Source organism: Neofelis nebulosa, chromosome 7, assembly GCF_028018385.1.
Source record: "Neofelis nebulosa isolate mNeoNeb1 chromosome 7, mNeoNeb1.pri, whole genome shotgun sequence".
Classification (NCBI taxonomy): Eukaryota; Metazoa; Chordata; class Mammalia; order Carnivora; family Felidae; genus Neofelis; species Neofelis nebulosa.
Window position 1 is genome coordinate 63915465 of NC_080788.1, and position 23233 is coordinate 63938697.

The following is a 23233-nucleotide window of genomic DNA, read 5'->3' on the forward strand; positions in this document are numbered from 1 at the left end:
CCAAGGTCTGACTTCCTAATTCCTCCAGTGGTCCTGTGTATCTTAGGCAGGATAAAAGAACTTGACTCATTTTTCCCCCTCTCGCCTACTTTTGGTGATGTAGATTCCCCGAATGTAAACAGTATCTTCTCCTGTGAAATGAATTTTGCTTGTGCATTTTGCAGGTACTACTCAGTTCTTTATCCGCTGGAGAGAAAGATATCTGACGCCAAGTCCCGCGAACTGGTGATGTACATCTGGGCCCATGCCGTGGTGGCCAGCATTCCTGTGTTCGCAGTGACCAACGTGGCCGACATCTATGCCATGTCCACCTGCACTGAAGTCTGGAGCAACTCGTTGGGCCACCTGGTCTACGTGCTGATCTATAACATCACCACCGTCATCGTGCCTGTGGCTGTGGTCTTCCTCTTCTTGATACTGATCCGACGGGCCCTGAGCGCTAGCCAGAAGAAGAAGGTCATCATCGCAGCTCTCCGGACCCCGCAGAACACCATCTCTATCCCCTATGCCTCCCAGCGGGAGGCAGAGCTGCACGCCACCCTGCTCTCCATGGTGATGGTCTTCATCTTATGCAGTGTGCCCTACGCCACCCTGGTTGTCTACCAGACTGTGCTCAACGTCCCCGACACGTCTGTCTTCTTGCTGCTCACTGCCATTTGGCTGCCCAAAGTCTCTCTGCTGGCGAACCCTGTGCTCTTTCTTACTGTGAACAAATCCGTCCGCAAGTGCTTGGTAGGCACGTTGATACAGCTGCATCACCGGTACAGTCGCCGTAATGTGGTGGGCGCAGCGGGTGGGGTGGCTGACGCCAGCCTGGAGCCCAGTCTGCGTTCGGGCAGCCAGCTCCTGGAGATGTTCCACATTGGGCAGCAGCAGATCTTTAAGCCCACGGAGGACGAGGAAGAGAGTGAAGCCAAGTACACTGGCTCAGCCGACCTCCAGGCCAAGGAGATACTTAGCACCTGCCTGGAGGGAGAGGGGGAGCCCCAGTTTGCACCTCCTAGGCCGCTCCTGGGCGCAGCGGACTCTCTATCCCAGGTGGCGCCAGCGGCCCCCGCGGAACCTGAAACATTGCCTGACAAGTATTCTCTGCAATTTGGCTTTGGGCCTTTCGAGTTGCCTCCCCAGTGGCTCTCGGAGACCCGAAACAGCAAGAAGCGGCTGCTTCCCCCCTTGGGTAACACCCCAGAGGAGCTTATTCAGACAAAGATGCCCAAGGTAGGCAGGGTGGAGCGGAAGATGAGCAGAAACAATAAAGTGAGCATTTTCCCGAAGGTGGATTCCTAGTAAGGATTGTAAATCCCTGGAAGCAGCAGGGAGCTCCCGCACCCCTGCCCTCCCTTCACTCTGGCCGGCCCTGCGATTTGTGTGATCTCCTTGCAGCCAACTACGGGTTGACTCTTCCTGTGTGGGCCAAATGCTTTTGGAATGAGAGGGAAACCTATACAAAATCAATTGTCCTCTTTATTGAGGGAGTATATATATTTATCTCAGTGATGTGTGTCCTTGGTATAAAGTTGGTGTTCCTCTCTGTGGAGACAAAAGCTGGATGGTGTGGAAAGGGCCTTGCTTGGAATGGGCCCTCCATGTGCATTTTCTGAGGACCCAGCAGAAATATAGGAGAGAAGAACATCCGTGAGCTCAAAGGGAGTAGGGGCCCTCAATGGGAAGCCCAAGATAATTATGGAGGGGTGTGGCCACAAAGAAAATGCTCATTTGATTCACTCAACTATGACAAGTATTAAAAATGTTTAATATTGATCTGTATCTTCAGGGGAGATAGGGACTTGGCATTTGACACCTGACACCTTTTCTCTAGAAGGCCTGATCTTATGACTCAGTTTCTCCTGAAACCCTCCGTCTCTTTCACTGGGCTGTAGACAAGGAATGGCTGTCCCACCCCCATCCGACAGATATGGCAACCGCTGTGCCAGGGGGTGAGCGAGGAGATACTCTCTTGATTATCTTGACATTCTTCTAACATCACTGAAGCCTCAGAAAATTATGTCTGCAGTGTTGGTTGGAAAACATTACAAGCACTTTACTAGGTCTTTCCCCATTAAATTGCATTTTTCAACTAAGGGGAGAGGAGCTAAGAGGTAGAGAAGAAAGACAGAAACGTTCGTACCCTGTAGTCTTCTCTCTTCCGATGTTGATCTCGTGTGAAAGGGGCTATGTCGCAATCAGTAGAAGTGAAGTGCATTGAAAAAGATGATCTTGTGCAAACTTTCGGGATTCAGAGGTAATTTAAAAATGCAGAGTTAGTGTAAACTGGATCCTCTGGAAACATCAAGCTAAAAATACTTGATTAGGAAAGGGGATTCTGCCCAAAAGAGGGAGAGAAGTCTGACAAAGATGGCTTCCTTCTGATGAGGACTCCAGAACCCAGGTGTGGCCAATCTCGTTTTCAGTCTCTTTGCACAACTATGGTTCTCCCTCCATTGTGGACACAAAAGAGGAACGGGACAGGGAGAAAGATTTAATCATTTTAAATGCCAAGGCAGCACCTAGCCCAGGTGAGCTCTTCACTTCCTCTTTTCCGATAAAGTTTTAGCAGGAGTCCAAGGGCATAGAGAAGGAGGAGGACAGTGTCCTCAACAGGTTAGCCTCCTGGGGGCTCTTATAAGCAATTCAAGTCCGTTTTGGGGTAGATTCACCAGGCTGAATTCCAACCACAGGTGACACTCCACTTTTAATGAGGGCAAATCAAGTGCCAGCTCCACTGTTCTCTCTAGGACATTTTGTTCTTGTTAATAGTATGTGGGGAGGACCATCCAGTGCCTTGAGCAAGCTTGAGTGAAAGTAGGCATTCTCACTGGCAACCTTCCTTCCGATTCCAAGGGCAGTGGTCCTCACGGAACCCCTCCTTTAACCACATGGGCCCCCTGGCCCTCAGAGGAAGCTCAGACTATGTGTGGGGAGTTTCTTGTGATGTCTGGTGTGGTGTGGTGTCTTGTGATTCCAGAGTATGAACCCAAAGTCCCTTACTCGGAAGAGGGAAATCCTCCCTTTTTGTGTTTTGTCTCCTTGCAGTGTCGTGCGCTCTTAGCACAAACAGGGGACTGCCACATCCTCTCCGTGTGCCCCCTGCCCCCAGCCCTTTGTGCATGCCATCTATAGCTTCGTGCCCTGGTAGTTAATGGTGGCCCTTCAAGCTTATCATTCAAAACCTTCCCAATCGTTACAATTTCCACCAAGGAGAAACGTAATCTGTCAGAAAATTGTGTCTACTTTGGAAGAATTGTCAAACGTAGCCACTTTGGTGTTGTTCTGATAATATATATGTACAACTAATGCATTCGGGTGAGGCACAATTGGGTAGTTCTTTCTTATGTATGTTTGAAGCAGATGGTTGACTTCTAGCAGGTCATTGCCAGGTATATTTCTATAGTCTTTGAAGAATTACATTTTAATAAAAAACTGAAAAGTCATTTCTGAACTCAAAAAAAGTTTAATGAGCTATTTTTTTTTGTTTCTTCTTTTCACTCTCAAGTGGGCATATTAATGTAAACCATGAATGTTGAGTTAATCAAAATTACAGTGATAGTGGGAAGGTAGAGGAGAGGTAGACGGGATGATTGTACGAGACAGCAATCCTCACTTACCCTGACAAGAGGCAAATTATGTCCGAAATGGGTAGTGCAGAAGAGAGTAGAATACACATATTTAGAAATAACGGAGATGTGTGACTGTCCAACAGCTAAAATTATGGCAGGTCCTGGTCTCTGGGACTGCTTTGTTTGTTTTAAGCCTTTTTGTTATATTTTAAAACATTCTACATATCTAGATAAAAATACAAATCAACTTTTAAAAACTTCCGGATTTTGCAGCGTACCATCAGACTAAACAAAAGAAAAGAGAAGAAACCATATGCATCATTAAAGGGATTTGAGAAAAATAGGCCATTTAGGTTTTCAGAGTCAGAGTAGCCAATGGCTCTCGGCTGGTATGCTCAAATAATGTCAGTTTGCTCAGATAATTCCTTTGGTTCGGCTCTAGGCACTAGGCAATTATAGGGTGTTCTCAATTCTATTTCCCCCCCGCGCCCATATTTCCTCAGTAACTAGGAGAACTATTTCTTCTTTCTTTTTGGGGGGTGTATTTATTACAGTGCATTTAAGAATTATTGCTATTTTTAAAAAAAAATTTTTTTAACGTTTATTTTATTTTTGAGACAGAGCATGAACAGGGGAGGAGCAGAGAGAGAGGGAGACACAGAATCCGAAACAGGCTCCAGGCTCTGAGCTGTCAGCACAGAGCCTGACGCGGGGCTCGAACCCACGGACCGTGAGATCATGACCTGAGCCAAAGTCGGACGCTTAACCGACCAAGCCACCCAGGCGCCCCAATTATTGCTATTTTTTAAGAGCAAGTTTAAGTAATGCTAGTTTGCTTCAGAAATTTAGAGCCCACTTAATATTTTAGATTTATACAAAAATATCAAGTTTAATGAATTAAACTATTCCGGAGTTTGTTTACTTATTTATAATTGATGTCTACATCTACTTAAGAAAATATCTAAAGTGGGGCTAAGGTGTCAGCACTGAGCCTGGGTGGCTCAGTCGGTTAAGCGCCCGACTTTGGCTCTGGTCATGATCTCACGGTTCATGAGTTCGAGCCCCGTGTTGGGCTCTGGTGCTGACAGCTCAGAGCCTGGATCCTGCTTTGGATTCTGTGTCTCCCTCTCTCTCTGCCCCTCCCCCTGCTCATGCTCTGTCTCTCTCAAAAACAAATAAACATTGAAAAACATAATATCTAAGGTGAACATAATGTAAGTACCTTTGCATTAACTACTTTAAGTCATTAGAATATTATTTAGAAAATCTCAATTAGTTTTAACTTACAATACCCTCTGCCTTAAAGTTTATTCCTTTGGTAGCATTTGGCTTCTTGATGCCTACTTTGTATTTATATATGATGTTTCCCTGGAGGATATTAAAGCACAGCCCACAGACTTTCGGTAGGAAATGATATGATCTTTATTTTGCAGATGGGGAAACTAGAGGTACAGATGGCCACGTCATTAGCCCTCGGAGACAAAGCAAGTTCGAGACAGAGCTAAAAGCAGGACTGAAGGCATTAAGGCCCAATTTTTCCACTGCACCCTCCAAAGTACTGATGCACATTATCATCCTCCATTATTACAGTTATTTTTTGAATACCCACTTGGCACATATTATTAAACTGTACTGGGGACTGGATTAAAACCTTTAAAGCCTGACAGCTGTTTTTCTCAATGTTAGTTCTCCAATTTCCTTCTGCTTCGTGATTTTTCCCTGTTTCATGGTAGATAATTCCGTTCAGAGTACATGTGAAGAAACCCTTAATGGAATGCCAAGATTCAGATCACTCGGCTGAGAGTAATCACAGACATCGTCTTCTGCCTCATGTGCTCCTGGTTATTTCTGCACCGAGGTTACCCTTAGTTTCATTTAAGAGTCACTGCCGTCAAATCATTCTCACCCGTTGCCCACGCTCCCGCAGGGACACTTGATACTGTCTTCTGCGAGTACATGAAATGTTAACAAGATTCATTCGTTCATGACAGTAAATATTACTGCATTTAGCAATGTTATTATAGCAGAGTATAAAGTATTTAAGGTACGGTTTCTGCCCTCTGGACAGCTTAGGGGAGAGAAAAATCCCCCACAAGAGACAGACGGCAGTAAATGCACAAGTGCTAAGAAGAGGGGCTGAAGGAAAGTGAAAATTACGTTTCTCTGAGAACGTGCGTTTTCATTAGTGATTTTGTTCTGTGGATGGTTCTATGCAAGGTTTTTCTCTAAATTCAGGAAGTTTCTTTCTCCATGAAATGCCCATTTACCTCACACAATCCTAGCACTTAGAATATGGAGGATCTTAGCCTTGTTATGATTTAAAACGAAAAAATTGGGGCCGAGGAGATTGATATATTTTTTTAAGACCTTGGACCAGGATTCATGATTTTAAAAAATGCCTAACCCATAAGCAAGATGTGGGGAGTGGAAACCAGTGCCTTTAAGCGTCATTTTCAGGCTGAAATATAAATAATTCAGTAGGCGGCCTGTTGAGATGATGAAGAAATACTTTCCCGACTAAGGGTTTCCGTTTTCTTATCTGCTACTTACTCCAGATGGGCAACCGCTGCCCAGCACTGGGACATCCCCCTTACTGCAGACACTGTGTCAAGGGAGTGGATGGGAGGAGCTGGAAGGGACTCATGTGACCACCTAGTCCTGCCCCTGTCGAGATCGCGAGACACGATTAGAGAAAGGCTAAAAAACTCACTCGCCCAGAATTAGTTTGCTGGAGGATTTGACTCTGACTACGTGACCAGTGAAAGGCAGACAAATGAATATGAATGCCAGTGTGCCACCTGGATACAAGATGGCCCCCCAATTGGGGCCAAGGTAACGATCTCTAGATTCATATCAAGAAAATAGTTGGCAATTTTCACAAAAACACCAAGTCATCCGTAGTAAAACATGGGAGACAAATGGCATTCTCCAATATAGATCGGAAGGCTGCTTTTATTTAAAATAAGAATACTCATTTTATTAACAATTGCAGTGAAACATTCGATATAGAATCTCAAGAACATTTTTTCTCTATTTCTATAAAGTAAGGGAAAGTGTTCAGGAGTTACCTTCCCATTAGTAAATAGACAGCCTGGTAAATTGAAGCCTGGGGAAGTGAAGAGCCTTGTCTTTCTTATTTTTTTTAAGTTTATTTATTTTTGAGGGAGAGAGAGAGGGAGAGAGAGGGAGAGAATGAGCATGAGCCAGGGAGGGGCAGAGAGAGAGGGAGACACAGAATCTGAAGCAGGCTCCAGGCTCTGAGCTGTCAGCACAGAGCCCCACACGGGGCTCCAACTCACAAACTGAGATCATGACCTGAACCGAAGTTGGAGGCTCAACCGACTGAGCCACCCAGGAGCCTTTAATGTTTATTTTTGAGAGAGAGAGAGAGATGGAGAGAGACAGAGAGAGAGAGAGAGAGAGAGAGAGCGCGCACACACGCACACGCATGAGTGGGGGAGGGGCAGAGAGAGAGGGAGAAACAGAATCCGAAGCAGGCTCCAGGCTCTGAGCTGACAGCACAGAGCCCCACGCAGTGCTCCAACTCCTGAACTGTGAGATCATGACCAAAGCCGAAGTCGGACACTCAACTGACTGAGCCACCCAGGTGCCTCCAGAGGCTTGTCTTTCTGAAGGCAACAGTAGAGGGGGATGCAAGTCCAAATCTCATTAAAACCTAAACCAGGGGCGCCTGGGTGGCGCAGTCGGTTAAGCGTCCGACTTCAGCCAGGTCACGATCTCGCGGTCCGTGAGTTCGAGCCCCACGTCAGGCTCTGGGCTGATGGCTCGGAGCCTGGAGCCTGTTTCCGATTCTGTGTCTCCCTCTCTCTCTGCCCCTCCCCCGTTCATGCTCTGTCTCTCTCTGTCCCAAAAATAAATTTAAAAAAAATGTAAAAAAAACAAAACAAAACAAAAAAAAACCTAAACCAATTTTCAGTTCATTCTATTGCATCATGCTATAAAAATAGGGCATAGCTATTGTTTTGCTTTGTTTAATTCTTTGCTTCTAGGTTGCAGAGGACAAGACAGATGGCTGTTACTATTGCCCAGATGTTGCTAAACAAGCAGCTATTGCTGTCGAGCCTGTTGAGCGGGTGTCTCTTATGTCGGTAAGCGTATCATTGCAGTTGAAGCTGGGACACCTGAGCAGGTCATTTCCAGACGGAGCCAAGTCTGCTCCAATTGGGTGATCACAGAGTCTCAGAGCTCAAAGTATGCTTAGAAGCCTTTATCCAGCCCTTATTTTACTAGGTGAAGACACAGGTGGAGGGAGGTCAAAAGGCCAGGCCCCGGTCAACTCTGCAGAGACCTGATGAGAAACCAGGGAGGGATGCATGATCTAAAATGATTTTATGTCAGCGTACGAGTCACAAAACACATTTTCAGCCAAATTAGAACATTCCAGTTTGTTACGACAAAATGAAGGGAAAATAGATCAGCTTCTGTTAAATAAGGAGTTTGGATGATCACAGAAGAAAGAAGTTTAAACAAGAAATCCGATAGTCACCAAAATGTTGAGTAGTTCCTAGTGTAATAAACACCTTGCATGTTCAGATGGAAATGTCCCTTTGGATATGAGCTAAGAAAAGGGATTGTGTTAGAAGTAAGTGAGATGCTAAGAAATCCAGGATGTCAGCCTGGCTGCTAAGAACAACACCCTGTGCTTAGTTATTGATTTCTTCTTTATCTCTGAGACCTTAACCCTGAGAAAACTAATTTTTCCACATTGCCGCTTAAGACCCTTAAAGTTTGGTTTGAATACATTTCTAGAAAGGTATGTGAATCCCTTTTAACTTTCTTTTGTGCTAAAATAAAGATTTACATAATTATATAATTTATATACTAAAAATGCATTTTAATACATAGAGTGGGAGACCCAATTTATTTTTTTTATTTTTTATTTTTTTAATTTTTATTTTTTTTAAAATTTTTTTTTTCAACATTTTTTATTTTATTTTTGGGACAGAGAGAGACAGAGCATGAACGGGGGAGGGGCAGAGAGAGAGGGAGACACAGAATCGGAAACAGGCTCCAGGCTCCGAGCCATCAGCCCAGAGCCTGACGCGGGGCTCGAACTCACGGACCGCGAGATCGTGACCTGGCTGAAGTCGGACGCTTAACCGACTGCGCCACCCAGGCGCCCCGGGAGACCCAATTTAAAACAAAACAAAATAAAAGACAGGAGCCCCTGGGTGGCTCCGTCAGTCGAGCGACCGACTTCAGCTCAGGTCATGATCTCTTGGTTCGTGCGTTGAGTCTGAGCCCCATGTTAGGCTCTGTGCTGACCGCTCGGAGCCTGGAGCCTGCTTGGGATTCTGTGTCTCCCTCTCTCTCTGCCCCTCCCCTGCTCATGCTCAGTCTGTCTGTCTGTCTCTCTCTCAAAAATAAATAAACATTAAAAAAGAATAAAACAAACAAAACCCCCCAAACCCAAACCCTATAGGATCAGAGACCTAGCTCAATATAGAAGTTACGGTTTGGAATCAAAGATAGGAATGAAGTATGACACTCAATGCATGGATAATGGTCAGAAGCAGTAGGGTTCAGCACCCAGGATTGATTGCCACAGAGAAGTTGCTAAACTTCTCTTCAGCTACTAGGCACAAGCAGTGTGTCACCCATCCTGCTGGCGGAGGCAACATGCCAGGAGTAGAACACTGTAATCTCACCTGGCATCCAACAATGGAAACTGCGGCTAGCCTCGGGAATGTTCTGGCAACTCTTGAATTCTTTACAGATCCAGAATTGCTACAGGTGACCAAACTTTGGAGCCAGCAATATAACTGGAGAATGAAGCAGCCTGTTACTGTGAGGGAATTCTCTGAGAAGAGAAACAGATTTCTCCCTTACTGGTGAATGACTCACTTGGCAGAGATGATCTCTGGAGGGCAGAAGTGAGATTAAAAAAAAAAAAAAAAAAATCAAAAAACATTCTGGATTTTAGAAGACGTCTTCATGATTTATTTGTCTTACTATCTTAAAAAGAAAAAGCCTCTATTAGCTTTCCGGGTCACGAACGTAAAGCCGCACTGTTTGTGTGTGTATGTGTGTTGATTTAAAAAAAAAAATTTTTTTTTAATGTTTATTTCTGAGACAGAGCATGAGTGGGGGAGGGGCAGAGGGAGAGGGAGACGCAGAATCTCAAGCAGGCTCCAGGCTCTGAGCTGTCAGCACTGAGCCCCACGTGGGGCCCGAACTCACAAACCATGAGATCATGACCTGAGCCGAAGTCAGTCGTTCAACTGACTGAGCCACCCAGGAGTCCCTGTGTGTTGATTTTTATGCATCTCCACGATCTCCTGGCATAATTTAGTTTTCTCCGCACCCCCTCCCCCATGCCGAAACTCATATCATTTGAACAAGTTAAACAAAGTCATATGACAACACCTGGGTTAACTCCTTTCGCTTAAAAATTTCAAGGGATATCATTATGTATTTAGGCTAACAAGATACTGACAAATGGCAAACTTACTTCCCCCTCGATTTTTAAAAGGGGGACATTCTCTAACTAGCACTTCAGGCTGCGAAGCACTCCACGGTAGACGGGAAGAGGGAGGAAAGGGTTGTGAATCAAGGAAATGGGAAGGGAAAACATTCTCCAGTTTTCTTGATTAATATTTACCAAGGAGGTACTGAATGTCTCTGGGTTGGGCAGCTCTAGGGGGGTCCATGGTGCCTCGCAGAGAAGTGGCCTCATCACCATATACTCTTTGAAACAAGGTTTTTAAGTTAGTGGTTTTCAAAGCATATTCATGGTTCAACTGCACCAGGATCACCGAGGGGTTTGTTAAAATGCAGATTCCTGCGCTTGACCCCAGACCTACTAAGTCAGGGAATAGGGACTAAAATGAACATTTTATTTTATTTTTAAAAAATGTTTATTTATTTGTGAGAGAGAGAGAGAGAGAAAGAGAATCCAAAGCGGGCTCTGAGCTGCCAGTGTAGTGCCTGATGCTGGGCTTGAACTCATGAACCTTGAGACCACGACCTGAGCCCAAGCTGGGTGCTCCACTGACTGAACCACCCAGGTGCCCCTATAATGAACATTTTAAATAAAACATAAAATAATCCCTATAAACAATAAAATCTGAGAATCCATTTTTAGCAAATTTATTTCATAACTTTGAAGTACTAGAAATATACTAAACATGTACTAAACTTAAAGTGCATTTTACTTTGAGTAAAAATAGGGTCACCTGCTTCAGAACTTACTGTTCGTTCTTCAAGGCTTTATTTACTTCCCTGTTCATGTCTCTTGGTTATGTGGATGGCACCGTGGCCGAGCAGGATTGGGAGGTGTGGGAGGGAGTGCAGTCCATATAAAAGGGGCAAATGAAATAAAATATGGACTTCTTTTTAAGTCTGCAGATTTCATATAAATACAAAGGTATGAGAACTTCAGTCTTTCAAAGTCACTAATGGTCATTTGATATTAGATAGTAATAATATACACTAAGTTATTTAAAAAAAACCCATTCTGTTCTTTTGAGATTTAATTTTTACTTTTCCAGTTTGGATGACTATTTATTTATTTATTTAAATTTTTTTTTAACATTTATTCATTTTTGAGACAGAGAGAGACAGAGCATGAACAGGGGGAGGGTCAGAGAGAGAGAGGGAGACACAGAATCTGAAACAGGCTCCAGGCTCTGAGCTGTCAGCACAGAGCCCGACGCGGGGCTCGAACTCACGGACCGCGAGCTCATGACCTGAGCTGAAGTCGGCCGCTTAACCGACTGAGCCACCCAGGTGCCCCGGATGACTATTTAAAGATGGATCTGAACACAGTTCAAACATACAGGATATTTGGGTGCAGCGGCTTCTTGAATCACACCTAAAAATCCAAGAAAAGCGAATTTCTGAGAGTTTTTTTTTTTAACAGACAGCACCATCTAGTGGATACAAATAGCCTCTTTTCTTGAATTTAGTCCAGTGAGGAGGTGAAGAGAGCAGGCTTTTGGAACTGGCTTGGAACCTCAGTACCAGTCTTAGTTTCTGAGTGACCTCAGAAAAATTACTTAACCTGTCTGTGCTCTGCTTCTCAACTATAAATCTGCATAATAATAGTGCCACCTCATAGGATGTTATGAAGTGAGATGATACATCTAAGGTATGTCCTAAATGCTCAGTAAATGTTATTTTTAAATAACACTGAGCCATAAACTCACAGGATATGGGAGCTGTTCAGTGGCACACACTTTTAACTGCCTTCCAAAAGAAATGGCTGTTGAGTCTAGTTTATAGAATGTATGATAGGAGGCTTAATGAGGTTCCACTCCCAAGTGTGCTGTCACATTTTGCTGAAGCTTATGGTAAGAAAAGGGAAATTGGGGCAACAAAGCTGGAATGGCAGCTGGGTCCCAGATGGAATACAATGTGGGCTCTCTCTCATTCATTCAAATCTGACTCCACTTAGCAGGAGAAGGTCAAGGGTAGAGAGAGATTGAAAACGAAAACCAACTTTGAAACCAACACTGCCCTAGGTCACCAACCTGTAATGAGACAGGGACATTTTAACTTAAAATATCTTGACTCTAGGAGAAATCTTCATGAATTATTGAAAGGCTTTCAATACTTTCTAGAATGTGTCTGTGCTTTTTGTTTGTTTTTTTAGAAATGTTTTTTAAATTAAAAAAAGTTAATGTTTATTTATTTCTGAGACAGAGCATGAGTGGGGGAGGGACAGAGAGAGAGAGGGAGACACAGGATCCGAAGCAGGCTCCTGGCTCTGAGCTGTCAGCACAGAGCCCGATGTGGGGCTCGAACTCATGAACTGCGAGATCATGACCTAGAGCTGAAGTCGGACACTCAGCTGAGCTGACTGAGCCACCCAGGCGCCGCTGTCTGGTTTTTTTGAACACAACACTCCAGAAAACAGCACAGGGTGCTCTCTAACGTATCTGAATATGAACCGTTTTGAGGGCGTCACCTGCAATAGCTGACAGAAGTCAGGAATTTAACAACAAAGACACAGTGTATTGTGTACTAACACATGACATATACAATTTGTTAAAATTTGCCCTCAAGGCGCATATAGCCTCTCTGCAGTTCACAGGTAATCGCAGGAGGTAAATAAAGAAAGTGACAATGACAGAAAATGAGATGAGTTTCCTGCGAAATGAAGTCAGTGGGGACTTACTTTTAATGGTAAAGTTACAGTGAAGAAACACTGTTTCTATTGAGACTGAATTTTCTTTTCACTTGCTTCTTAGGTATCTCCTGTTGTATATATTTTAAAAGCAAAAGTTAAAAAAAAAAGGCAGATGGGTCATAGCCTTGATTTTTCTTAAGTTGATTTTCTCTCCCCACATCCCCAAGAAATCTGAAATATGTTATTCTCTTAAAGAGCACCATTAGGGGCGCCTGGGTGGCGCAGTCGGTTGAGCGTCCGACTTCAGCCAGGTCACGATCTCGCGGTCTGTGAGTTCGAGCCCCGCGTCAGGCTCTGGGCTGATGGCTCGGAGCCTGGAGCCTGTTTCCGATTCTGTGTCTCCCTCTCTCTCTGCCCCTCCCCTGTTCATGCTCTGTCTCTCTCTGTCCCAAAAATAAATAAAAAACGTTGAAAAAAAAAAAAAAAAGAGCACCATTAGTCACCAAAAATACAAATGGAAAGAATGGCCTTTATTCACAGAATATTACAATTGTGCAGACACTTGGAGTTTGTTTAGTGTCCAGCTACTCCAAGAGCAGCCAGTGGATAAGAAGCATTGGCATCACATGGGAGCCTGTTAGAATCTTGGGTCCCACCTGACACATCGAATCAGCATTTAACAAGAGCCTCAGTTGATTTATCTGCACGTTAAAGTTTGAGAAGCCCTAGAATTTTAGGTTCATTTGCTCTCAGATACAGCCCCACAATCAGTAGTTTATGAAATCTCCTCAGGTGATTCGAATGGAGTAGAGTTAAGAACTGTAAAACTAGTCCACATTTGGGGCACCTGGGTGCCTGGGCACCTGGCTCAGTCGGTTAAGCGTCCAGCTGGCTCAGGTCATGATCTCGCGGTGTGTGAGTTCAAGCCCTGAGTCCGGCTCTGTGCTGACAGCTCACAGTCTGGAGCTTGGTTCAGATTCTGTATCTCCCTCTCTCTCTGCCCCTCCCCCACTGGCGCGCGTGCGCGCGCGCGCTCTCTCTCTCTCTCTCTCTCAAAAAAAAAAAAAAGCTTACAAAAAATTTAAAGCAACAACAGAAAAACTAGTCCACATTTCTCAAATGAGGAAATTATGGCCCACAAAAGTTTAACAGATTAACCTAAGATAACCCAGCTATTTAGTATCAGAATACAAATGATGTCATCTCTCCTCTTTATTTAAAAAAACAACAAATGAACAAAACTAAACAGAGTCAAGGGAACAGAGGATAGGAATGTGGAGCTGGGGATTATTATTTTATATAGGGTGGTCAGGAAAGAACTGCCTGAGGAAGCAGACTCTATTCCTGAGGGAATAGAGGAAGTGAGCCATGTGGATAGCTGGGCAACTGTATTCCTGGCAGAGGAAGCAGAGGGCTGGAGTGTGTTTGAGTGTGTGTGTGCGCATGCACGTGGTGGGGGTTGGGGGAGTGGTGGGAGGTTATTCCATCTTGGAGGAACAACAACAAAAAATAGTGTTCCAAATTCCCAACATATTGATCTTTGGGATGCAGAAACAAGAAATCAAAATTTCCAGCAATTCTCAAAGCCTTAAGTTATTCTTAAAATATTTTCAACCTTCTTCATATTCTTGTTATCATGCTATCTGAATCATTTTTATAAAAGTGTTTATAAGTGGTTACAAGAACTGTAGCCTATAGCAAATATTCAAATACTGGAGAACACAGAGAACATGATTGGGTACCATTTGAATAACGTAACATACAAATCTTCAAGTGAGGTTAACAGCACTTTGCAGAATCATAGGGTGGGAATTGCCAATTGAAGGACTCACTTTTGAGTCAAAACTTGCTATTTCTTGGAACACAATTTGTAGAATTTGTATAAAATATACCATGAATATCAACTTATTAATATTTATTTTATTTGCAAGAAAGACTCAGCAGCAGACAGGGCCGGGAACATACATGTGGAAAATGGCACCAGTTCCACGCAAGACTGACGAATCAGATTGTGACATGCTCCAATCCAGGTTCCCAGAATGTTGACCTTAACTTCTGACACAGTGCTCGCATTTCCTGCTTTTGGTTTCACCTTGACATCAGAGGATTTCTTCAGCAACATTTCTATGTTGATTGATAAACTTTAATTTTCATAGGAGAATTAGAATATACTTCTTCTAATTTCTCAACTTCTTTTTTTTTTAATTTGGAAAAACATACACATTTTCTGAAAAAAGCTGGGAAGAAATTCCTGCGCAGAAACACTAACAAGGACAGTGACGCTAGAGCTAAGCTTACCAGGGAGAGGATGGTAGGACTGGAAGTCTGAGAGAAAACATAGAGCCTGGTCATTTAGGACCCGTGGGCATTGTAAAGACTGCGTGAAGCAGAGGAGCCACGGAGTGTCCTGAGCGGAGGAGTGACATGGTCTGCCTTTGGATTTGAAAGCATCTTTCAGGCTGCTGTTTGAAAGTAGTAGAGGCAAGGAAAGTTAGGAAGAAGGTTGTTGCAAAAATCTAGGTGAGAGGTGATGGCAGTATGGACCAGTATGGAAGCACGGAAGGTGGTGAGCAGTAGTTAGACTCTGGATATATATATATATATATATATATATATATATATATATATATATATTTTTTTTTTTTTTTTTTAATTTTTTTTTAACGTTTATTTATTTTTGAGACAGAGAGAGACAGAGCATGAACTGGGGAGGGTCAGAGAGAGGGAGACACAGAATCTGAAACAGGCTCCAGGCTCTGAGCTGTCAGCACAGAGCCCGACGCCGGGCTTGAACTCACGGACCCGGAGATCATGACCTGAGCCGAAGTCGGCCGCTTAACCGACTGAGCCACCCAGGCGCCCCATCTCTGGATATATTTTAGATGTAAAGCCGGTAGGGTTTATAACAAACCGATTGTAGCATCAATCAATGGATGGAGGAATAGGAACTGAGGATGACTTCGAGGTGTTTTGGTCTGAGCCTGGCAGGAAGGAGTTACCATTTACTGAGATAGATAAGAGAGTGGAGTGGTAGTGGGTGTGATCGTGGAGAGGTTTGTTTTTTGACATGTTACGTTTGAGATGCTTCTTACATCTAAGTGGAGATGTCATATAGTCAGTTAGATAAACATGCGGAGTTCAGGGGAGAAGTCCGTGTTGGAGATAGAAACGCAGGATTCAGTACTATATAGATGGCATTTACCGCCAGGTTTTAAACCCAGCACTGCCCTAGATTGTAGCTGTGGTTCCCTGACCAACTCACTTTACCTTTGTCTATTTGCTTCACTGAAAAACACTCAAAGAATACACATGCTACCTACCTAAAGTAACAAGGCTAAAGGGGCTGTGTATGGGGAAATGCCTTGTAAACTGTAAAGTGCTGTCCATACTAGAAAGCAGAAATTTGATGGTGCTGGGATGAAGAAAATCAGTTTGGGAACCCATGGAAATAGTCTTTATGTGCCGAAGATGAGCGAATCCCCCCCAAAAGAAAGTGCAAATAAAAATCATTACTAGTTTGGACTGTAGCCCAAATTTGCAAAACTAGTATTTTTTATTTAAATGAAATCCAAAATTTAGCAAGAACTTCACGTAATCTTTTTGGGTTGCACAACAATCTTGTGAGGAATTACTGTCATTCCCATTTTACAGAGGAGGAAACTGAGCTCAGGGAGGATGCGAGACCTACAGAGCATCATCATACTAATGGTAGACAGCCACATAAGCATCCAGACATCCTCCTTCCGAGTTCAAAGTGAATACGAACGATTCACTCCCCAGCCACACTGTCCTCGGATAGGCGGAGGAAACAGCAAGACTGCCCCAGCTCTCGGGACTCCCCTCAGCTTTCCTCGCCGCCCTTGGCCCCCCCCACATCTCATTTCCGCATGGTACAGCCCTTTTCTCTTATCGCGATACCGGAAGCTTCGTGCTTCTGGTTGCCAGGGGAACAGCGTCCCTGGAGGCAGGAGGGCTTTAGACGCACAGCTCCTTCCCCTTCCAGAAAAGCTGCGGTGACGGGAAAGAACCCTCCCCTTTGGGAGACAGGGGGTGACGCTGTCAGCTGGTGCGCTTCTGCGCCCGTCAATGCTTTGCTGTCTGGTGACTGGCTCCCAGAGTTTCCGCCGCGAAGGTAAGGCACCGCACCTGTTAGGACACCACCTTTAACGCCGCGCGACTGGCGGAAGAGTGAGCGAGGCGGTGTCGTGTCAGGGACAGCCCCTGGGCTGTCAGGGAGAGGGGCAGGGCCAATGAGAGGGCGGGGCGGAGTCGTGTCCGGCTGCTGGGCCCGGAGACTGGCTGTTAGCGCGAGGGGGCAGGGCCAGCAGGGGGGCGGGCTCAGCCGGGCTGGGCGGGGCCTACGGGGGCCACCCTACGGCGACCCAAGCATTTGCCTCCACGAAGACTGTGTCTCCAGGATTTCCTGGAGCCTGCTGCAAACTTTTCCTGACCTTAGGACCTCGTATCATGGACTCCCCCTGTCCTGTGCCTTCTGTTTCTTAAGAGCTAAAAGTTATGGGGCACCTGGATGGCTCAGTCTGTTTAATGTCCAACTTTGACTCACGTCTTGATCTCAGGATCGGAAGTTCGAGCACCACATTGGGCTCTGTGCTGACAGCTCAGAGCCTGGAGCCTGCTTCAGATTCTATGTCTCTGTCTCTCTCTGCTCCTCCCCCTGCTCATGCTCTAAGAAATAAATAAACGTTAAAAAAAATTAAACGTTATAATTAAAACCAATCGCCAGTCATTTAAAATAGACCTCAAATAGCAAAGGATATATATAGGCATGCTACAGGGGAAGAAAAGGTGACCAGTAAACACTTGACTGAAGCCTTGTTTGGTAATTAAAGAAATGTAAATCAAACTCACAGATACCTTTGACACTTAGATTGACCCCAGGCCAGAATGGGGAAAGAGGAACTTTCATCATACCCTGTTGGTAGTAGTGTAATTTGGTACAGCCTTTTTGGTGGACAGTGTGGCAACTTACCAAAATTTGAAACACAAGAATTCTTTGACTCAGCATAGTTTATCTTCTGGGTATGTAAATGTAACTAAAGAAAGATTCGTACAAAGGGGTTAACTTAAAATTGTGTGTGTGCCGTGTGTGTGTGTGTGTGTGTGTGTGTGTGTGTGTGTGTGTGTTGGGGAGGAGTAGGTAGGTAGGTAAAAAGGATAGGTTTGCATATGCCTAAAAAAAAAAGTGAGACCCCCCCCCTCCCCCGATCTATTCCAAGTGGTTCTTGGGGTGAGGAACATTTTGACTTCATTTTTTTTTTAATGTTTCTTTATTTGAGAGAGAGAGAGAAAGTGCACGCATTCACGAGCAGGGGAGGGGCAGGGAGAGAGGGAGAGAGAGAATCCCAAGCAGGCTCCCCGCTGTCAGTGTGGAGTTCGATGTGGGGCTCGATCTCCCACACTGTTGAGATCATGACCTGAACTCAAATCAGGAGTGGGTGGTTTAACGGACTGAGCCACCCAGGTACCCAGGAAATTTTTGACTTTAAAAAGTTTTGTATTCTGGGGCGCTTGGGTGGCTCAGTCGGTGGTGTGCAAGACTTGTCTTCGGCTCAGGTCATGATCCCGTGGTTTGTGGGTTCAGCCCTGCATCTGGCTCTGAGCTAACAGCGCAGAGCCTGCTTGGGATTCAGTTTCCCTCTCTTTCTGCCCCTCCCCTACTTGCTCTTTATCTCTTTCAAAAGAAATTAAAAAAAAAAACAAACTTAAAAATAAGTTTTATATTTTTCTATATTATTTGACTTTTTCCTTCGCATGGGCAAGTCTTTCTTACATCATAAATGTATAAAGTAAAAAAAAAAAACCTGACGAAATAATTTTTAGACATTAAAATCATGAAAATAAATATAATTCCACTTAAAAAAAAAGCCTGGCTATTTATTATTTCTAAACAGAGGAGGATTCATTTTCTTTCAATTCTTCCTTTCATCCAAAAGTAGCAAATTATGGCAGCCATGTGTCCCCATTTTGGTTTTAAATGATCCTTGGTGGTTGCATTTCTCACAAGCCTGTATGAAAAGGTTTAAATTAATCTTGTTTGAAATGAATGTTATAAAAAGTTGGTATGTGGTAGTAGTGATTTGTTATAATTTAGAATCTGGTCATATATCAGCCCTTTAAAGGAATATCAGGAAGTGAATCAGATATATATTTTTTAAATTTTTTTAACGTTTATTTATTTTTGAGACAGAGAGAGAGAGAGCATGACGGGGGAGGGGCAGAGAGAGAGGGAGACACAGAATCTGAAGCAAGCTCCAGGCTCTGAGCTGTCAGCACAGAGCCCGACGAGGGCTCGAACTCACTGACCGCGAGATCATGACCTGAGCTGAAGTCGGACGCTTAACTGACTGAGCCACCCAGGCGCCCCGAAGTGAATCATATTTTATTTTTGAAATATCTTTAATGCAATAAGAAAATGCTTATCTTATCATGTTAAGTGAGAAACATATGAGTCCAATTTTGGTGGAAACATATAGAGGAAAAATGGAAAAGAAATATGCTAACGATGTTAACTCAGAGTGGTGAATATTGGGTGATTTTTATTTATTTTTGAATACACTTTAATATATTCTAGAAATTTTTCTACAATAAATAATTATGAATTCAAGATCTACTTAGTAGAGAATCTGAAAATACAGATAAGCCAAAGGTAAAATAAAAGACCAAGAATATCCATGAATCCGCCAATCCATAAGAACCCACCTCTGTTCAGTCCTTGACTTGTGATCATCTATCAGGTCCTTTTCTGTATATTCCTTTAATTAGAGAATCGGACATTTCTCTCCTCTCTTTCCTTCCTTCCTCCCTCTTTCTTCCTTCCTTCTTGTTTGTTTGTTTGTTTCTTTCTTTCTTTCTCTTTCTTTTCTTTTCTTTTCTTTTCTTTTCTTTTCTTTTCTTTTCTTTTCTTTTCTTTTCTTTCTTTCTTTCTTTCTTTCTTTCTTTCTTTCTTTCTTTCTTTCTTTCTTTCTTTCTTTCTTTCTGAATTCCTTGTTTATGTCCTTAACTAGTTTTCTATTGGAATATTTCTTTTTCTTACTGATTGGTAAGAGTTCTTTAAGTATGTAAATTCATTAACCTTTTGTGTATTATCTGTGTTGCATATAATTTCCCCAGTTTCTCTGGTGCCTTTTAATTTACTTTAGAGTTCTTTTTAGTTTGTTTGTTTTCCATTCAAGAGCATTAAATGTTATGTAATCAAAACTATTAGTCTCTTCCTTTTTGATTTACACTCTTATGTTTAATAAGTCATTAACTTATTATTACAGGAATTATCTTTGTGTTTCCTTCTACTCCCTTGGGGATTTCTTATTTCACATTTATTTTTTATTTAAAAAATCAATTTTTACTTTTATTAAAGTGATATAGTAAAAAATGGCAAACTCTGCTATAACATTTACAAAGGAAGAAAAGAGAAGCAATTCCTAGTCTTACTCTCCAGAAGCAACCATTATGAACTTGTAAATATTATGTTTATTTGACGATTGCTTGGTTTTGTCAGTTTTTGGGCGTTCTCTTTGATTTCCTATCATGACAGATTAGATATTTTATACTCCCTCTCCTTTTGCATATTCCTCCCTACATACACTCAATATAGGTAAGGCACAGTATTTGGTTAAATCAACATTTAGTGCTTCTGTAATAAGTATTTATTGTTTGATTACTTTCTCTGACAATGCTTTATTTTTCTTGTGGAGTTTCTATGGGGCTACTGTGCTTTCTTCTTTAACACTCAAGCACATCTTTAAGATCCTAATTCAACGCCCCTCCTCCGCTACGTTTTTCTACATGGGCGAAGTCCTAAGATTGTTCAGTTATATACCCACCCATCCTGGGAACTGTATTTTGTTTAATTTATTATTTTCTGGAGCAAACATAATAGAACAAACCTCTTACTAAAGCAAACTGCAAGGTTTCTGGAGCCTTGTCGCTGATCCATGTCATTGACGGTTCCCTGTGCTTCTATTCCCCTTCCTGACAGGTATTATCCTGGCTCTGCAAATGCTTCCATCTCATTGCTCCCTCTGTAAGCTACAATAAGTCTCCCTTGACAGGCTGCTTATGGCATTTACAAGACATTTGGCCTTTTGGTGACTTATGCTTTTTGATTGTGACGTGATGGGCCAGGGTGATCCGTCATCCCACAATAATAATGTCAGCGCCTTCCTGAGTGAGCCCAAATCCTTTTGCAGAGTTTGAATAATGTGGAGATCAATGCCTTTTTCATTTGCTAAGATGGAAAGAGTTGACCTGCTGATCCCTTAAGCGTCAGCTTTGGCACACTGAATGGCTGGAGGCCAAATCATATTATCCCTCTGTGTGCTTTGGAGGAACATCAGGTTGTTTCTGTTTGTGCTTCCTCCTGTGTCCAAAACTTCCCTGGACTCTTCCTCTGCTGTTCAAAGAAAGAAAGAGAGATGAATCATTTTGTAGGGCACAAAAAGGACATTGTTACACTTGCTTGGGCCAGAGGCCCAACTGCCTTTCCTCTTGCTGTTATGAGAGAAATGGTTTAATTCATAATTAGAAGGCTAGTGAAATTATGAAATTTACGGAAGGATTGTTAGGAGATCTGTTTACGTGTAAAGTATGACAAGCCAGAACCTGGAATTCTCTCTATTTCTTCCATTTTCTCAGCATGCATGATACCCCACCATTACTGAGCAAATCTGAAACGGTCCTGATCAAATGCACAGTTTGGAAGGATCAGTGTGCCTGCAATGCCCTTGTTCTCCTACTAGTTTAAGCCATCCTGCCTAATAATTCCTGCTTCAGAAAACGGCACTGGGAATAGGGAGCCACAGTGATGACAAGCCTGTGGATGGTGTCACACGAAAAATAGAAATTGGCAATGTGTGTGGCCAGGTAATAAGTGTCTGTCCTCTGTCAGAGAAAGTAGGTTTTTCCCTCTTGTTTCCGAGGGTGAGGTAGAATCATGGGTTTTAAAAGTGGAGGATTGATAGGAAAAGAGCAGTGACCTGGAGATAGGTACTCCATAAAAATGTGGCACCAAAGGGAGAGGAGAAATCAGAGCTGAGAGGAAAACCTAGGCTGAAAGGTGAGCTAGAACAGGAAGCTAGTAAAATAAGGTAGGCAAAACCAGAAAAAAGTTGAGGTTTTATCAAATCATTATGATGAAGCGTGAATCTAGGTTGAGAGGCATGGTGCTCCCTGAGTATCTTCTCAGGCCAAGGACAAAGTAAATGTTTCTTTCTGAGACACAGGAAGCCATTGAGATAGCAGTCTGTATTCTTTTGTCCAACATCCTGGCTAGAATGTTTTTCACCAATAGTAACATAAAACCTGTGGCCACAGACATCTTTTGATGAAATTAGGGTAGTGTGACTTTGGTAGCAACGTAATCCTTATTAACAAAGGTTCTGAGTTAATTGCGCATTAGCACTCATGAAACATTTATACATATAAGATATAACTTGCTTTAATTTTTTGTTTGTTTCAGGATATCAATGGATATTATAAAGGGAAACTTAGATGGAATTTCAAAACCAGCCTCAAGTTCAAGAACGCATCCTGGGAGCAGAGGTTCAAATGCTTCTTTGGAAGTGCTCTCACCAGAACCAGCATCCTTCATGGTAGTTTGCTATTTAGAAATAATGTTAAGTCCTTCTTCTGAACTCTAGCAATTGATAAACCAAGGCTGTAGTTAACATCCCATCTAAAGGATCTTCTTTAAATTATTATTATTATTATTTAGTGTTTATTTTTGAGAGAGAGAGAGAGAGAGAGACAGACAGACAGACAGACAGAGCATGATCTGGGGAGGGGGTGGAGAGAGAGGGAGACACAGAATCTGAAGCAGGGTCCAGGCTCCAAGCTTTCAGCACAGAGCCTGACTCGGGTCTTCAACCCACGAACTGTGAGATCATGACTTGAGCTGAAGTTGGTCATTTAACCAACTGAGCCACCCAGGCGCCCCTAAAGGATCCTCTTTAGAGGATGTGTCTGGGAACACTCACAGATTTCTTCTTGGATTTTACTTTAGACCATTTAATGTGAAAATTCTGTGTCTTTCTTTACCTCCTGCTCCCCCTCCTTCTTTTATTTTTCTTTGGAGTGTGGCTTATTTGTTCACAGTTATGCTTTGTTAATGCTCATCTGTAAGCTTTTTTTCTTTTTTTTCATAAGAAATCTTTGTATTCCAGGAGTGCCTGGGTGGCTCAGTCGGTTAAGCGTCCGACTTCGGCTCAGGTCACGATCTCACGGTTTGTGAGTTTGAGCCCTGCGTTGGGCTCTGTGCTGACAGCTCAGAACCTGGAGCCTGCTTGGGCTTCTGTGCCTCCCTCTCTCTGCCCCTCCCCCACTTGTGCTCTGTCTCTCTCTCTGTCTCTCAAAAATAAATAAATGTAAAAACAAATTAAAAAGAAGAAATCTTTGTATTCCAATATCTACTGTGCCAACATTGACTCTTAATATGAAGATGTTTCAGTAATTTTATTTTTTAATTTTAATTTTTTTTACACAACAGAAACGTATTTTTTCATGGTTCTAGAAGTCCAAGATCCAGGTGCCAAGAGGTTAGGTTTCTCCTGGGGCCTATCTCCTTGGCTTG

The 23233-nt window shown here is 43.1% G+C and overlaps 2 protein-coding genes across 4 annotated transcripts in view; both read left to right on the plus strand.

Moving 5' to 3' along the window:
• The window catches only part of GPR176 (G protein-coupled receptor 176), a 125428-nt gene extending 121997 nt beyond the window's left edge, over window positions 1-3431 (plus strand). Inside the window, exon 3 of the mRNA XM_058738235.1 lies at window positions 165-3431. Coding sequence (XP_058594218.1) covers window positions 165-1287 — 1123 coding nt within the window. The 3' untranslated portion in view covers window positions 1288-3431. The remainder of the gene's footprint in view (window positions 1-164) is intronic.
• Window positions 3432-16579: 13148 nt separating this feature from the next.
• FSIP1 (fibrous sheath interacting protein 1) overlaps window positions 16580-23233 on the plus strand; it is a 197624-nt gene continuing 190970 nt past the window's right edge. The window contains exons 1-2 of one of the 3 annotated variants that reach the window (XM_058738238.1): window positions 16580-16780; window positions 22124-22256. In XM_058738238.1, coding sequence (XP_058594221.1) covers window positions 22131-22256 — 126 coding nt within the window. In that variant the 5' untranslated portion in view covers window positions 16580-16780; window positions 22124-22130. The remainder of the gene's footprint in view (window positions 16781-22123; window positions 22257-23233) is intronic. The other 2 variants (XM_058738237.1, XM_058738239.1) reach the window with 2 other exon arrangements.